The sequence below is a fragment of the Carlito syrichta genome, unplaced genomic scaffold (assembly GCF_000164805.1).
Source record: "Carlito syrichta isolate Samal-C Ts95f unplaced genomic scaffold, Tarsius_syrichta-2.0.1 Scaffold308187, whole genome shotgun sequence".
NCBI lineage: Eukaryota > Metazoa > Chordata > Mammalia > Primates > Tarsiidae > Carlito > Carlito syrichta.
Genome location: NW_007252283.1, coordinates 515,740 through 533,818, shown reverse-complemented (window position 1 = coordinate 533,818; position 18,079 = coordinate 515,740). Strand labels below are relative to the sequence as shown.

Genomic DNA, 18,079 nt, shown 5'->3' with positions numbered 1-18,079 from the left:
GTTTGTTCTTCCCATATGAGTCCATTCCCCCTTCCCTCCCCAGTACACACAGGAATCCATAAAGTCCTTTTAATTATGCACAGCAACAAGCCCTCAAGTGATCAAGGGCAGGTGTTACCACCACTACAGGTAGTGGCATAGGTAGCATTGAACAGTCTTGTTCACGTTGACTCATTTAGGAGAAAGAAAACCACCTCTTGCCAAAGGGGGACCAGAGGGAAAAGGCTCGCTAAGACCGTCCTCTACTGTGTCTGATTCTTATGTTTGGGACCGCCTTAGCTGCTTTGATTTTTGTGTGCATATGAGTGGCACATGTAATGAGTTATTCATCTGTTTCATGTAGAATTCTTAATTGAAAGCAGTGTTTCAGCACCATGAGTAAATTTCTAAAGTATTTGAAATGAGAAAAGAATCGTGTGTGTGTGTGTGTGTGTGTGTGTGTGTTAGCCCTTTAGGAAACTAAGGCTTTTTTCAATTAAATGAAAGTCAAAATCAAGTTATAAATCCTTGAAAGAACGGGAGTTTATAATTGAAATTTCAGCAGATTGCTTGCCCCAAACTGTGTGAATAGATGGTTTTACTTTAATGGTGCATTTTTGATTGAGTGTTTTTAACTAAACAGTATGAAGGGGGCTTGTCACATAGAATATAAACTACTCTCTAACCCTGAATTACTAAGTTTTCTTCACAAGTTAGGGAGGGGGCTAAACAGATTTTGAAGAAGTCAGAAACATTTATTTCTAAAACATTCCTTACACGGAATAGATTTGAACTAACATGCTGACTTTTTTTTTTTTTTAACATTTTCAGATAGCAAAATTACTCAGTGGGAAGACCCAAGGCTGCAGAATCCAGCAATTACTGGTCCGGTCAGTATTCTCAAGTTCTGGCTCTTCAGTATCAGATTCTGGTTTCATCTACACATGCGTTTCTTGTATATTACTGACAACTGTGATGCCAGGGGACTGGTGTAATTAAATAGTTACACATCTCTTCCTCACTAGATTTCCAGGTGAGGTATAGGGTCACATGCCCTTTCAGAAGGCTTTCGTTCAAAAGGAAAAGAAATTGGTTTGATAATGATAGCAAAACTAAAAATTTTTCATTCTCCTTTATAGAAGGGTGAACTAAAAGTATCATCAGAATTTCCTTTGTATATGAAGCAAAACTAAGCCTGATACCTATAGAGTTTTATCATTTCTTTAGGGCCAGGAGAAATAAATATATGCTAATAAACTTAGACCTTTTGCAGCTTTAAAAATCTGTAGACATTTGGGTGAAGTTGGAGCTAACTTCAGGAGCTGGCAGAGGGAAGAATCTTAACTCTGCCGACCAGTTCCCTTTCTCGTAGTCCCCCTCACATATGCCAGATGGAAAAAGATGAGTTCTGCTGCGGGTATAATGACCTCTTAAAATACTGCAGCACTTGGTGTTGGTAAAAGGGAGTGAGAACCCACCGCTCCTTAGCTGCAGGCACTGGGTGTCGCAAACCTTCAAATGAGTCTCTGGAACGGGACCACACTCAGGATCGGGGAGCATGCCGGCAACCTTTGTCAGTGGTGATATGAGTACGAGGAGATACTTTGGACCTACAAGGGATGTGCTGAGATCAGCAGAAGATCGCGTATTTGAGATCCTTTTTTTTGAAAAAGAGCAAAAAGAACTAGAGACTGTTATATTACACGCTAAGCTAAGAAGCTAATAGGTATATTTAAAATACCAATGTTATGGCTATAATCAGATTGAATTCAAATCCTGTTTCGAATGATTAAGATCCTTCCACTTGAAACCTTAAAAGCTAACTCATTGCAAACGTGTATTGATAACTGACACCCTTTAGTGATTTGTTTGTTGAATTTGTTCCTCCACTTTGGCACTGTTTCGTAGGTAGAGTACCCAGTAAGTAATACCTGGGCCCAAACTTCTTTTTCCTGGGTGTACCTTAAAAAAACACCGCCTTACTATGATGGCTTCCTTTTGACACATATATTCACAGTCATGGTTGTTAGAATAGTATTTTCCCTTGTACATCATTAGAAACATGTGGTAAATTCAAGAAACAGTAATGTTTTCAAGTGGCAGGAGACTTTAGAAGCTTTCTCAAATGTTTGTATCATTTATCAGTCACCTACCTTTGCTCAGACACTGCTAGTCCTTATTAATTATGTTTGAAAATTGTTTAGCATTATGAATTCAGGTAGATTTGCCCCCTTGAAAGATCTCTATTTCTGTTTCCTATTAATAAAAGAGCCTTGTTTACTCTTGAATTATTACTACTGGTGATGTTGCTTTCAAAAGGAGTATGTGTATTTAGGTAATTTACAATGTTGTGTAGATATTTGGCCTTTGTTGTCATATATTTATAAATATTTTGCAATTTTTATTTGATTTTTCTTATAAATTATTTTAAATGTGCTCTTTAGTTTCTAAGAATATGAAAGGGCTTGCCTATCCATTTTTTTATTGATTTTTTAATTTTATTGCATTATAGTCAGATAATGCTGTCTATGGAGTATTTATTATTGGATATTTGAAACTTCTTTGGAGGCTTGATCATTTTTTGTCTTCATGTGTCTATTAGGTCAAGCCTATGGTGTCAAAATTATTCATATCTTTATTACTTTTTTTCCTATTTGACCTAGTCAAGAGAGTTGTGTCAAAATCTCCATAGTGATTGCTGCTCTGTCAATTTCATCTGAAATGTATATAACTATTTTCGCTTTCTGTCTTCCTTAGTATTTGCTTGGCATATCTTTTCTCTCTCATGATGTTTCTTCTCCTTTCTTGCCCTTTACTAGTACTCTCTATTCTGTTTCACTGTGTGCTTGCAGGTTGTACTCTCTATTTCTGTTATTTTAGCACTCACATTAAACATTTTAACCAGCATGCTTGACTTAAGCTTAAAATTAATCACTCTCCACCCCCCTGGATAACATCAGGACCTCAGGAACTTTACTGCCATTCTTCCTCCCCCCCCTCCGTTTTCCATGTCATTGTTGGGTGGAATTTTAAAACTACCTTGTCTTTAAATTTTCCAAGTAGTCATTAGTATTTTATCTTTTTTCCCCAACGTCAGTGCAGACTTAATTTTACCTATATGTAAGCAAATTTCTTTACCCACTATTGATTCTTACATTTCTTTTTTTTTCTGTTTTTTTCTTGATGGAACGAAAGTAGGGCTTATGGTTCTCAATGACCAGAGTATCTGTGTCATCTGGGAACTTGTTAGAGGTACAAGTCTTCAGGTCCTATCCTAGACCCAACAGGGCTGGGAGACTGTACGGCAGCCTTTTTATACAGGCCTTCCCCCAAGTCTGAGAGCCTCCGCACTTCTAGTGAGAATCTGAGGGTGGGGACGTCTCTTAATCTTTGACTCAAAATGTCTTATTTGGCCTCTCTACTAAATGTTAAGTTCAGCTGATTATAGAATTCTTGGTTATTGTCCTTCACTACTTTGGAGAGATTCTTTTTTTTTTTTTTTTGAGTTGGAGTCTCACTCTGTCGCCCAGACTGGAGTGCAGTGGCCACTTCCGGCCACCGCAGCCTGGACCTGCTGGGCTCCGGCGATCCTTCCACCTCAGCCTTCCCAGTAGCCAGAATTACATGCATACGCTACCACGCCCGGCTGATTTTTTGATTTATTGTAGAGATGAGGTCTCGCCAAGTTGCCCAGGCGGGTCTCGAACCTGCGGGCTCAGGCAATCCACTCACCTCATCCTCCCAAAGGCGCAGGATTACAGGCTGAGCCACCGAGCCCAGCTGGAGAGATTCTTAAATGTCTCCTGACCTCTATAACTAATGATGAGAAGTTTGCTGTGAGTCGACTTGTCATTTCCGTATAGATGAATCGCTCTTTTCTCTGGTGATTTCGAATTTTGCCTGTGTCTCAGATGATCTGCAGTTTCACTATCATGTATGTACCTATGTGTGGATTTCTCTTTGTCTGTCCTGCTTTGGACTCATGCTTCTTCAGTATGGGGATCATGTCTTGCCTCTGTTCTAGAAAAGTCTCAGCTGTTACTGCCTCACACGTTGCATTTTTCCTGTTCTCTCTGTTTTTGTGACTCCTGTCGGGCATGTGGTTCACTTTCTCGTTGTCTTCCTTGCCTCTGTGACATTTTTCTCCCTCCTACTCTCTCTCACCCTTCCCTTGCCTCCCTGTCTCTACTCCCATTGCTATATTGTGAGTCATTGCTCAGCTCTTCCACTTCATTCTTTCTGAAGCTTTCAATAATCTACTCTTTATCAATTCTTTGTGTTTATTGTTTCAGAGACTATGTTAAATGCTCAGAGTTCTATTAGTCTTTTAAAATTGGCTTTGTCTTTATTCTGTCCTGTTCTTTACTTTTTTATGAAATTCTTTCATCTCTATCATCATTATTATTATCAGTATTTTCTCTATCAATACTTATTTCATAGCCTCTTTTAGATTGTTCTATTGTCTTTGGTCTTAGGAGCATTAAATCTCCTGCTTGTTATGTCTGTAGATGCTCCTTAATGGTAGTATATTGCCTAGTTTAGTTTATACTCTGTGTGTGTGTGTGAGAGAGAGAGAGAGAGAGAGAGAGAGAGAGAGAGAGAGACCAGAGAGACAGAGAGAGTGCACATACAAGGAAGAAAGGGAGAGCACTCATCTTTATTAATTTCCCATGAGATCTTCGTAAGACCTGACCTGTATTTGCTGTTTAACTTCTTAGCTTGGGCTCATGCACCCCTAATTAGTATAACTGTGGACCTCATACCCGCTTTGGTATAGGCTTGGAGTATGGATTTATTACAGGTCTGTTTCTTTTTGTTTTTCTCCCATTTATGGTCCTGGACAGAAGGTAAGCTTCCTTGCAACTTCCCTGGGCTGGAGGGCAGGCTTATCTTGTCCCCTTTTTAGATGTGAGGTTTTAAGCAGGGGACTCTGTTTTCTCTTAGGTCCTGTAGACTGAAGGCCAAGTTCTGTGTCCCCAGGGGAGGATTAAAACCCAAGCCCAAGCATCTTCGTCTAGATTCAGCGCCCACTTATTTATCTAATTTTCCCCTCTCTGTTTATCTGGTACTTAGAATTCTTTCTCTTTATGTTTCCCAAGTTTTAAAAATATTAGTTATAAGTTGGTCCAGCCTTCCTACCTTTTTTAGGGAGCAGGGTCTCTTGTCTTGGCATCACACTGGGCTGCATTCCTGGAAGTCAGTGTGCTCTCTGTATCACACCTGTCACCAGCAATAGCACTGAATCAGTGCAATCTGTGGATGCTGCTATGATGAACACTCTCTCGTGCCATGTAACACTTTTCTAAGAACTTGACAATCAGCTGATCTAAAGCTCATAGCAATCCCCTCGGGAAGGTAGGGCAGATGTTATGATTTCCAGTTTGTCAGAAGCTCAGAAAACTAATTGTGTTGCCGACAGTCCCTTCAAGTGTGAGAATCAGGCGGAGCCCCAGGTGTGCTGGCGTCAGCAATGTCTCCACGTCAGGCCTGAACCCTTCTATCTAAGGACCTCCAGTATCACCTGGATAATGATGGTGTGAAAACATTTAGACCAACTTACACAGCAAGGCAGGTTTTCATTCTGCACAAAAGAAAGAATGCATTTTTAATGCAGCGCCAAAGGGCTTCCATCAGCAGATGTTGATTTTTCAAATGGGTTTGTTTTATAAGTTAAATTGTGTGGTAGCAAATAAGATGCCAGATTTTCAAGAGAGAACAAATAATTTTGTCTGTCCAGTATACATGTAATTCTCTTCAGAAACTGCATTGTAGGAATATGTCTGTCCTGGTACATTGTTTGGGGTCTTTTTAGGAAGAGAATATGAAAACTTGCTCTTCTTACTCAATCATGAGAGCTACTTACAGAGAGAAAACATAATACAGGAGGAAGATAATGGTTTCTTTTTTTCCAGCTTCCATGCCAGAAATGTCTCAGCATCTTATTTCCTTCCATACCCCCTCAGTACCTGCCAGGTTCTAAGTCAGGCAAGAGAATGAACCGCCCAGGCCAAGGCAGCACGTTGAAGTCTTTTCCTTGGGAAATCTGTCATTTCAGACCATTGAGCTTTCATAGACAATAATGAACGTTGAAACTTTTTTCCCAACATTTTTAGGGAGATGGAATCTGTAATGGTTGGAACACCCTCACCAATACAGGAACACACAAAAAATAATAACTGATTGCTGGTAATCACAGACTTGGTTCTAGTCAAAACCTTCTACTTCACTGTGAAAACATTCCCTGGTGGAGAGGGTGGCTGAGCGAGCTAACGCTGGTGTGAGAGAATGAAAGGAAGTCATTTTTAGTTTAATTCTCCTCCATCACAGTGAATCACAGCTAAAGGCATCAGCTTGATGCTTTCCCTCCTCGAGACCTGGCAACCACCGTTCCTGCTGTGGCTTGTCCCCTGCTGTCACTCTGGTTTCTGCCCAGGTATTCCCTCCTCAGAGCCCCTTCCCTGGCCACCTCCTGTAAAATAACCCCACAGGAATGCTGCGTCACTTTTTTCCCACCATTTATTCAAGTATTTCTTACTGCTGTTGCTCCTGACAGCTCATACATTCCAGGAGGGAACTGGGAAAGAGTTCTGATTTACAGACCATTATTTTCCTAGCACTTAAAATGCCTTGCACGGAGTTGGTGCTCAAGAAATATCTGTTGACTGAATCAGCAAATGAACACCAAAGAGTGATAAGTCCGCCAGAGAGGAAATCTTAGTTTGTGAAGGGATGTGGTATCGGTGGAACAGAAAGCGTGATGTCTGTATTAGTTTATGTCAGAATAGTGTATTCTGTTTCTTTTTTTGATGGTTAGCAAAAGTTATGCCTTGCTTAAATTCAGATTTGATTTCATCAGATAAATACTGGCTGGGATAAATAGGATACGTGGTAAATGTAGCGTTTGGTGGGAAACCAAATGAAGACTGGCTTAAAACCCAAGAGCAGGGCTGGGTGCGGCGGCTCCAACCTGTAATCCCAGCACTTTGGGAGCACTTTGGCCAAGGCGAGAGGACTGCCTGAGCCCAGGGATCCAAGACCAGCCTGGGTAACTTGGTGAGACCTTGTCTCTACAATAAATCAAAAAATTAGCTGGGCATGGTGGCACATGCCTGTAGTTCCAGCTACTTGGAAGACTGAGGCAGAAGGATCTCCTGAGGCCAGCCGGTCGAGGCTGTGGTGGCCGTGAGTGTACCACTGCACTCCAGCCTGAGTGACAGAATGAGACTCCAACTTAAAACAAACAAAAACCAAGAGCAGATCATGGGCGTATGCATTGTCTGTAGTGTGTCCTTAAGACAGACAAATATGATGTATTTCTTGCTCTTGAATTACAAAGCGTAACACTGACATGGTCATTTTCTATCCGAGTGGCTGTTTGTTCTGTTTTGGGGTTAGTTAGTGGTGTAATCATGTCTTAAGCACAGTATGAAGGAGAGAAGCTTTTCTTCATTTCTCCTTCTGGTCAAGAATAAGCGTGGTAAAGGTGTAAGGTTTGAAGACTAGAAACATTTACTAAGGATTAACCTAGTAAATGTTTGATTAACCTAGGCCAAAATACTGTCCTCTGTCAAAGTACTCTCTGCCAAAATTCATACTATTTACTAAAAAACAATGCATTGCTTTGAGTATGAGATTATCACAATTATGTCTGTGTATGTGCAAAACTAATCCTTTTTGCTTCATTAAAAAAAAAATTGTAAGCTTTTTCAGTAGCCTAAAGTCAGGGCTCTGGCTCTATGATATTATAAGCTACTTGACAGGCAGCAAATAAAGATGATTTAACCGGTTATATTAAAATCTTACTACTTTACCTGAAGAGATACCAGAACTTTTGAATGATAATAGTTAATTCCTGAACCCACAACTGTGGTACTGTCACAATTTCATTTGAGATTTGGAGAAACCCTTGCCCAAGACATCTAAGTGTTAAGGAGCAAACCTTCTGACTGCTAAATTGGGACTTTTCCGGAAATGCCACCTACCTACTTTTGCATTCCTTGATATACGTGTCCATTCACTTCCCTTTCTGCTTATTGTATTTCCCCACAAAGGTTTTTAAAGCATGATTAGACTTTTTAGAAATGACCAGCATATGTCGTTTTGGGTTGTAGTTAAAGTAGCATAGCCAATAACTCTTATCTAAACTGCAGCCCCAAAATAAAAACACACCCTGTCTCGTGTTCTGACCACAGTCACATGGGTAGTACATTTAACTTGGGTTGTGTACCCCTGAATGATGTATTAAGTAGCAGGATAGTTGTTTTCAGGGGTGAAAGCTCTATTTCAGGCTGAGTAACCCTCCTCAGTTCTAGGACTTACCCATGTGCTGTGTAGACATTGCATAAGTTTGCCACAGGTAATATGAAGAGTGAGTATTTAAGGTTTATGATTCATAAAATTATCTGAGTGTTGGCTCAGTATACATAAAATTTCAAGTGTATTATTTGCGTTATCCATATTTATACGTTTTTCTTCCAGGCTGTTCCTTACTCCAGAGAATTTAAGCAGAAGTATGACTACTTTAGGAAGAAATTAAAGAAACCTGTGAGTAATCATGCCTTCCAAAAATGCTGTGTTTTAGTCATTTATAAGTTACCAAAGTTACTTCAGTGAGAACAAGTTGTCTGTTACTTTTATATGTATACTAAAAATATTACCTTCCTTTTTTCACTGCACTTTGATCCACCTGGATCCTTCAGTCTGAATTTTCTTTTTAACAGAAATGGTAAGTGAAGATGAATTCAGTATTGCATATCAAATCACCCGAAAGGGTAATTTCTTATGTAATACCTAAAAAGATAGAAATGATTTTTATGGGATTGAAAATGACTTAGGACACTAATTACAAAATCTGGGGAAGCCCATGCAGTTACATATGGTTATCATAGTCAATGAAACCTAAGTCCTAATTAGAATGTTCAAGTCTTTCCCTGTACATTCAAAAGTATGGTTTTGACTATAATATTTATATTTACAATATAAAGTCATATTCAGTTATAATCATTGGCACTATTGGGTCCAAGTCTATATGAGATTTCTCTAGGCAATGTTTTAAAAATTACAGTGTTATATTTTCTGCTGACACACCACCCCCAAATTCTTCCACACTGTGTCTGTTGGACTTTCTGATTCCACCTCTCCAGTACAAGTCTGAGCAGTTTTCTCCTGTTTGCTCCATCACTGTGGTTTACCACTAGAGAAAGGAGCGTACTGGTCCCACCCAGACCGTTGTCCCACATGGCCAGAGCTTGGTCACATCTCTTCCTGCCCTCTCCCCTCAGTCGATGCCTCCTGCCTGGGCGTCTTCCCTGGATAAGACACAATCTGCTCTCACTTAGGGGTTCTGTTCTCTGTTTCCAGAGTCCTGATTCAAGAGCTTATGGATAATGACTTTTGAAATCACTCTTTGCCCTCAAAGCTCAACTGCGAACACATAAAATTCCAGTGTCACATTCCCTGGTCATAGGCAATGACTTTGTGGCTATCACCCAGTCTCACTCTATGGCTGTTACCCTGCAGTGTCTTCTGCCTGGAAACTGTCTCTGCAGATCTGTCCTTAGAGCCAGGCCGACCCTGGCCCACCTCTTTCAGGAGGCAGTTTTCACAACCCCCGCCATGTTTTATTTTCTTCATGTCAGTGAACATGCTTTGGGATGCTTTCCTCATACTCGGCCTAATCAGGTCCCACTCCCTATGGCAACAGAATGCACTTGAGGCATCATGGACCCTGTCTACCACCTGAAGGCCCTGCCAGAGTTGAGCATGGTCCCAACCTGGCCAGGTAGGGATGACTTAGGGGCTTTGATTACCTGAGCTAAAGTCTCTTTCCTTGACCGTATTTCAGTTGCCATTGGGTGGATAAGTGTCCAAAGTTGCCTGGAAAAGGGTGAGGGGACAGTGTTCTCCTACTCAGCTGAGATGCTGAGCGCCACGCACGTCTGCCCTATGTATCCCATCTTGACACAGCGAGGCTCTCTGTCCGTGCAAGGGAAAACCTATGAGGGACAGAAAGTCAGATGGAACCATTCTTCATTGCTTACTTATTCGAAGACTACTGTCTTTTCTACTTTTTCTGTAATTTTTCTGTCTGGAAGGCAGGTGTATAGTTACTGTGTGATTATGCTCGTTTTTTGTTGTTTGTTTTTATGTAGGCTGATATTCCAAATAGGTTTGAAATGAAACTTCACAGAAATAACATATTTGAAGAGTCCTACCGGAGAATCATGTCTGTGAAAAGACCAGATGTCCTAAAAGCTAGACTGTGGATTGAATTTGAATCAGAGAAAGGTCTTGACTATGGGGGTGTGGCCAGAGAATGGTTCTTCTTACTGTCCAAAGAGATGTTCAACCCCTACTATGGCCTCTTTGAGTACTCGGCAACGTAAGTATACAAAACACACTCCGAGTGTGTCCCCCACCAAAATGGTCTTATGCTTAACGAATTTAAACTTAAAGAATAAGCAGCTCACTTGTCTGAGATGGATCAGCACTGCCAAGTTTATTCTCTTCTTGTCCCTCCGCCCCTCACAAGTCTAGAGCAGGACCTAACTCTGCACCGCGAAGCCATTACTCTGTGAACACCTGAGACTGATTTTCCTCTTGTCTGCTCATGTATTTGAAGTCTGCTGTCTTTTCTACTTTTGTAATTTTTCTGTTAGGAAGTCAGGTATATGGTTACTGTATGATTATGTAGAATTGAAATTGAAAATGTGGGTAATGATGATAAGAAACAGTAGGCAATTTTCATCTGTAATGTGACATTAATTCGAGAGAGAATTTATGTGTTAGAATTCAAAATAAAAAACCTGTTTTGTGCACAAGAATAGTTTGAAGTCACACTACATAAAGGCACATTATGAAGACCGTGAGGACCCATGCTTGAGGACACGAGGGTCCATGCCCTGTCTCTGTAAGGGAGGGGCTGGGTTCTCCTTTGCGTTGGGATGTATCACTTCCAGGTGTGTGAACTCAGGCAGACTAATGCATTCTCAGCAAACAAACTGACTACTAACAAGGCCAGCCATTCCTCCTCTGGGCAGTGGATCCTCCAAGGCTTAGGCTGGACATGAGCTCCCCAGTAGATTAGTACCTTGCTGAAATGTGTTTGTTATAACTCCAGTCCTGGGCTCTAAGGGAATGTGGTCCTCTCACGTCTCCTGCTGTGGGAGTCTCATATGGAAGGCAGTCTCAGGACATTCTTCTTGGTTGCCCTGGACAAGAACAGGTTTTTTGTTGGTTTTTGTGACTGAGTCCCACAAGAAAGCCCACCATGTAAAATTGATAAAACTGTCAAAGTGGCGGGCGTGGTAGGGAGGCAAGATCCTCACTTGGCCCTCAGATTTCCAGAGATACCCTCTGAAGGAATCTGTCTCTGGAGCCTAGTTTGAAAACCACTGCGCCTCATGATTGTGAGAACAAAGAAGGACCATTGGACACATCGAAACATCTGGAGGTTTGCATTGCTGAGCTAGCCATATCCTGTTCCCAGTGCCCTTGAGGCCTTCTCAGGGCAGAGGAGTGGTCAGACAGACCAAGGATGGAGTCCATGGGGGACATCTCAGGCCCAAAGCAAAAGGCCCTGGAAGGAATTAACCTTCCTTCATCACAGGACCTGAAGTGCTCATCATGGTTGGGAATCTCTGCACAACTCCTTTATGGTGTGGGTTTCTCGTCTTCCCCGGATACTTGGCTGAACCCTATAAACAGACACTTTGGTAGCACAAAAGTAGTCAGTAGCTCTTTGTGGTTTCACTTCCTTTATAGCATATGTGCATCCGCCCCAGTAAGCCTCCGTGGTTGGTGGCAGCAGAGGGCTTAGCATATGGGAAGTAATGACCTCTAGCGTAACCTGTTACCACTAGGTCCAGAAGGCTTTACAAGGACACTGAAAGTTCAGGGACAGGTAGCAAAGAAAAATGCACATTCTTGCATTTCTTATTTGAAAGTGTGAGTGAGCTTTTCTTCTTTCTCTTCCTCCCCAAAAGGGACAACTATACCCTTCAGATCAATCCCAACTCAGGCCTCTGTAATGAAGACCATTTGTCCTATTTCACTTTTATTGGAAGAGTAGCTGGTCTGGCAGTATTTCATGGGAAACTCTTAGATGGTAAGTAAAAGTCTTCAAGTGATAAAAATGGGTCAGTGCTGCTTGGGGTTTCCTTTTAGCTGTTTTAGCTTTCACATCATGGATTTTTAAGCAGAAGCTTCACTGGCTCTCTTAATTCGATCAAGTGTTTTTATGTTTTGCCCATAATGAATGTGCTTTTTCCTAGTATCATCTTAATTTGGGACTGAAGACATACTGTCTTCACAGCTAGAAAGCATTTTTTTAAACAAGTATAAAGTGCAGAACATTATGTACTTATACATTTTGTATGTTTACCAGAATAACTTTTCTTTAATGAAAGCTAGATTTGGTGACAGATGGAAAATCTCATTGAAAAAGTAATTAAAATGATCTGATCCATCCAATATCCTGTCATTGTTCCATTTGTCCCCAAATTATTACGTTTTAATGTGAGGGGTCTAAATAATCTCAAAACAACGTTACAACTCAGCTAAGACCTTAACCCTGAGGCAAGTGATACAAAACAATTTCGTTGTATTTAGAACAAATCACAGAAGAATTCAAGATATCCCGGAAGTTACAAGTCAGACCCCCTACCTGGCAATATCTGTAGGCTTATAATGGAAACATCTAGTGGATTTGGTCATTTCAAAACTGGCATCCTTACGAAAGCACTACAGAAATCACCAGTGAGGAAAAAGAATCTGATATATATATATTTTGTTTTTTAAGAGCTTGATGGTGGAGTGGTTGACTGTGGAAGACAGAGAATAAGATTTGAGATTGACATCACAGTTTCTGTCAACAAAGATACTTCCAGGGGAATTGTGTGAATTATATTTTGGAGCCTTAACTGTTCTAATAAATAATTGAACAGTACTTCTCTCATTAGTATATTTTTACTGCTAATTACTAGCTGATTTTGATGCTGTGACCTCAGTTCTTTACTTTTGGCAGAGAGCAGTAAACACTTTTTTCTGACTAGAAGGAAGCTATATTCACCCTTTCTGGGTCTGTATGCTGTATGAATAGATTTTAATCTGTCACTTTGGAATCAGGCCAGCAGATTATTTCAGCCTGTTCCAGTTCACTCCAGCCTTCTCAGAAGGTCAGTTCATTCTCCTTCTGCCAAGTGAGAAGAAACTGTTAGTGGCTATGGAGGTTACAGAGAAGTATAAGATGTGATCCTGACCTTGGTAAACTGCTATTTTAGTGGGGAAAAGAGGTAAAAACAAAAACAGAAGATTCACAGTGATAGTGTCCGAGCAGAAGGGAACACATGGAGTACTCGGAGGGGAAAGTGATTTGACTGGAGGCTCGGGGAACCTTCTCCAGGATAAGTGACACCTTGGGGTTGTTGGCATTTGGGCGTTCAGAGGCTGAGATCATTTCAAAAGAGCGAGGACCAGTAAGAGCCAGGGTTCCACAGAGGGGAATGGATAGAAGCAAAAACAAATCTGGGAGCCTTGGAGTGGCTGAAGTGGTCCCCACCAGGGTGCCCCAGGAATTGCAAAGCTGAAGCCAGAACACACGCTGATGTGCCCGTCAGCAAGCTCCTCGGCTTCTCACAGATGGGAAGACCTCTGTTGGCGAGGCACACTCTGCCCATGGTTGACTCCATGGTCTTTCCTCCCCAGACACTGGAGTCGGTCCGAGATTGCAGCTTAGGGCCACACCGAGACAGGGAGAGTTGGCCTGACCGCAGAGGGTGGGAGCTTGGTGGGTGAGGGCGAAGGAGCAGGGGCATGACCCTGAGGTGCTGGGGCTGGTGGGACCAGGGCCCCCTGTGAGGAGTGTGATGCCAACTTGCCTTGACCAGGTGATGTACAGGGTCCTGCAGGACACTTGCATGGGGGGAGGGTCTTTGTCACCGCTCTTGCCCTCTGAGGCCTCTGCCATCCCTTCCCAGGAGATGGCATGAGCCTTCTCCGTGGTCCTCGCATTTCCAGCACATCCCCTTCCTGTGTTAACTCCCCACTGCTGTCCAATCAGTGATACCGACACGCACGTGGAATTCTCACCTGGCTCTGCAGTGACCTCCTTTTATCCTCTGGGAGTATCCATACCCTCCGGCACCCCACGCAGGCTGCTGGCCCCTTCTCTGTCCTGTCCTCCCTAGGACACCCTCTGCTTCCACCCTGGCAAATCACTGGCAAGTCCCCAGTCTTCTTCCTCTGCTCAGAGTACCCTTTTCTGCCCCAGCCCAGATGCCTGATTTGCACTGCAGACTACTTGACCTTGAAGCTCATCTGTCACCTCCCAGGAGCCTTCTTGGCTCTCCTCGGCTGTGCCATCTCTCTTAGTACAGCGACTCTCCTTCCTGCCCCTGTCCCCCTGACCTGGCCTTGCCTCCATAGATTACTATGGAAGGTCCTCAGTTATTCCGACCCAGTTTTCTATTCGAGTTGAAAGCAAGTTGACCTTTGATTTCACGTTCTGAGGCACAGCAGTCTCGAAGACTTCAAACTAAGCCATTCTTTGTCTTTCAGGTTTCTTCATTAGACCATTTTACAAAATGATGCTGGGAAAGCAGATAACACTGAATGATATGGAATCTGTGGTGAGTAATTCCAGGTCACAGATAGGCCACCGTAGGTCACTCGGACCTTCTGGGAAGGTGCAGGAGACCATGTCAAATCATCACAGTGATTTGATGGGTATTGTCATTCAACGCGAACAGCAGGGAACATTTGTTTGAGGAGTTAACTGATCGCCCTAGTTTTCCTCATCAGCAAATCCTTGTTCCTGTTTCCTAGCGTGGTACTTAGGGTGAAGGCATCCACATTTCCGTTGCCTCTGCTGACCCGGCACAGTACTGCTATGAACAAATCAAATCCAAGGGCCAGCTGGAGACCTCACTGTAGCCTGTTTCCCACCCAAACCTGCTAGTACTGAACGTTGAGAGATGTGCCTGCTCTACCCCTCTGGGTTCTGACCTCCTAAAAATGGCAGAGGCAAAGGCTGAAACAACAGGAAGATTATCACACCGTCATCCTAGACACGCTATACAGGAGGAGCGTGAGAAAGGGAAACTTCTGAGAAGTTCTCCAGAGAGCGATTTGAGTTTTTGTGTTGCATTTAACTTCCTAATGTCGTCCGGACAGGCCATTATAGAGTTGAAAGGATTTTCTATAAAAACAAAAACCGACATGCTTTTGCTTCTGTTTTTCTTTTAACTTACCTGTTCCCATCTCCCCCCAGAGCATCAACCTCTTTGTCCATCTGGGGTATTGGCAGCTGTGCTTGAGTGCTGTGCCACCGGGCTAGGAAGCCCCTGTGTACCCTTGGCCTGGCTGTGGTGTGGCTGTGCCTTGCACGTGGCTGTGTAGATGAGCCCTGTGTCCCCACACTGACCGGCACGGACCTGGCATTCAGCTTCTTCTTGTTGTATGGGCTGGGGAGGGGAGCCAACAGGGCTCTGGAACCCGCTGCTGGCTTGTCATTCATGGGTGGGCAGGGATACACCTGCGGACACCCAGTCGCGGCTTTCGCCTTGTATTTGTGTTTCATGACTTTCATCGCTATGGGATGAGGAAGCTATAAGCACAGGCATTTCCGTGCTGAAAGTCTGATTTGATATCGCAGATGTACAGTCAGTGTTTTAAATACCACGTGCATATTATGAATCTCCCCCTTTTCAGAGGCTGTCCTGTCCCCGCTGGGAGATTCTCTGGGGCTGGCCAGGGAGAGGGGAACTGACGGCCCTGGATCTCCTGCTCAGGATTCTAAAATCAGAGTGACCGCCTTTTGTGCTTAAATTAAGCTGCACAGAGCAATAAAAGCACAGGAAAGGGCATCACCTAAAACCAGTGATATTTAGTTAGTTGAAATGTTTCTCTGTCCTTCCTATTTTCCCTTTGCTATTTTCACTCTTAAGAGATGGGAAGTGCCGGGTTCAGTGGCTCAGCCTGTCATCCCGTGCCTTTGGGAGGCTGAGGTGAGTGGATTGCCCGAGCCCGCGGGTTCGAGACCCACCTGGGCAACTTGACGAGACCTCATCTCTACAATAAATCAAAAGAATTAGCTGGGCGTCGTAGCGCGCGCCTCTAGTTCCAGCTACTTGGAAGGCTGAGGCGGAAGGATTGCCGGAGCCCAGCAAGTCGAGGCTACGGTGGCCGGGAGTGTCCACTGCCTCCAGTCTGGGCGACAGAGTGAGACTCCAACTTAAAAAAAAAGAGAGAGAGATGGGAAGCATGTTGATGTCTATGTGTTAAACCGTGTAGACAACATAGCACGTGGCGGCTCCCACCACCACCTTGGAGAAGTCCCTTCCACTGTGTTTCACCGAGGACAAGATTCAACTACAAACCTGTTAACAGCCAAAACATTTTTTTTTTTTTTTGAGTCGGGTCTCACTTTGTCCAGGTTGGAATGCAGCGGCACAATCACCGCTCACCGTAGCCTCAACCTCCTGGGCTCAGGCAGTCCTTCTATCTCAGCCTCCCAAATAGATGGGACTATGGGCATGCACCACCACGCCTGACTAATTATTTGATTTCTTGTAGAGATGCAGTCTTGCCGTGTTGCCCAAGCTGGTCTCAAACTCATGGCTCAAGCGATTCTCACACCTCAGCCTCCCAAAGAATCACAGGCATGAGCTGCCACATCGGGCCCCAAATATTTTTTTGTTTGTTTATATCTTTTTTTTTTTTTTTTTTTGAGTTGGAGCCTTACTCCATCGCCCAGACTGGAGTGCGGTGGCACGCTACCGGCCACCACAGCCTCGACCTGCTGGGCTCCAGCGATCCTTCCACCTCCGCCTTCCAAGTAGCTGGAACTACAGACGCGTGCTACCACGCCTGGCTAATTTTTGATTTATTATAGAGATGAGGTCTCGCCAAGTTCCCTGGGCGGGTCCTGAACCCGTGGGCTTAGGCAATCCACTCACCTCGGCCTCCCAAAGTGCTGGGATTACAGGCTGAGCCACGGAGCTGGCCTGTTTGTTTATATCTTAAAAAAAGAGATTTGGTTCGGGGTGGAGCAGGAGACCTCACGATAGTAAGTAATGTACTTCCTGAGCGTTCTGCATGAAATTGCCTTAGGAAGAATTAATTATTTAAAGACATCAAACAAATATGTTGTCTTCCGGAGGAAAAAATGCTTAATTTTAGTTTCTGTGTCATCTCTATAGGATAGTGAATATTACAACTCTTTGAAATGGATCCTAGAAAACGATCCTACCGAACTGGACCTCATGTTCTGTATAGATGAAGAAAACTTTGGACAGGTACGTGCGGGTAAACCCTATTTGCTTTGGCTTGCAAGGGGCATTTTCTGCTTCACAGGCTGTAACCCAGCGTGGTGAGACAATTAACAACCACCACCAGGGACTTTCGATGTTAATTATCATCTCCTTTCACTCATTTTCATGCCAGGGCACCAGACTCTCTTCCAGGGAAGATGTAGAAATTCCAAGAGAAATGTGCCACTCCTTCACTTAAAGCAAATCTGAATGCGAATGTTTCATTTGTGCCTTGGTTTTAGGACTTACGTACTTCAGAAGATAGTGTGATTTCTGAGCGATGTAAACATAGGACCAGGAGTGGGTGATCTTTAAGGGGCCCTGGTTCTTTTCTGCTCTGTGGTTCTGTTGTCATGGTGACATTTGTCTTCCGGGCTTGGCACGGCAGGCCCAAGTTTTTCTACCATTCGGTATCGCTTTGACCTCACACTGTGGTTCAGGCTGGACTAATCCCAAAAGTGAATTTCCAAGATAGAGTTGCTGCTTGGAATTTTCATGGTCATCCTGAGGTTCTGTAAAGGATGCCTTTGTCTTAGATCTGGAAAGTTTGCTCCATTTCAGGAATACCGTGGTGCCTCTTGGGAGGGATTCAAAAGTTATGATCTGGCCCCAGGACCTGTCCTTTCACAAGAGCCCAGAGATATTGCCCATCTCAGACCAAATCTACATGTCCTTGAAATGAGCTAGATTACAGAACCTGTTGTAAGGTTGCCAGCTGGAAAATGAAATAGCACTGTTCTCTTTTTTGCTTCGGAGATTATTGTATCCCACTCTCAACAAATGCATTTACG

General features: G+C 43.2%; 1 protein-coding gene across 4 annotated transcripts in view; it reads left to right on the top strand.

Moving 5' to 3' along the window:
• The window catches only part of NEDD4L (neural precursor cell expressed, developmentally down-regulated 4-like, E3 ubiquitin protein ligase), a 160,729-nt gene that overhangs the window by 116,141 nt on the left and 26,509 nt on the right, over positions 1-18,079 (top strand). For 3 of the 4 annotated variants that reach the window (XM_021716122.1, XM_021716120.1, XM_008065199.2), the window contains 6 exons: positions 811-869; positions 8,458-8,523; positions 10,131-10,360; positions 11,964-12,085; positions 14,536-14,606; positions 17,178-17,273. In XM_021716122.1, coding sequence (XP_021571797.1) covers positions 811-869; positions 8,458-8,523; positions 10,131-10,360; positions 11,964-12,085; positions 14,536-14,606; positions 17,178-17,273 — 644 coding nt within the window. Of the gene's footprint in view, positions 1-810; positions 870-4,823; positions 4,827-8,457; positions 8,524-10,130; positions 10,361-11,963; positions 12,086-14,535; positions 14,607-17,177; positions 17,274-18,079 lie in introns of all 4 variants that reach the window. The other variant, XM_021716121.1, reaches the window with a different exon arrangement.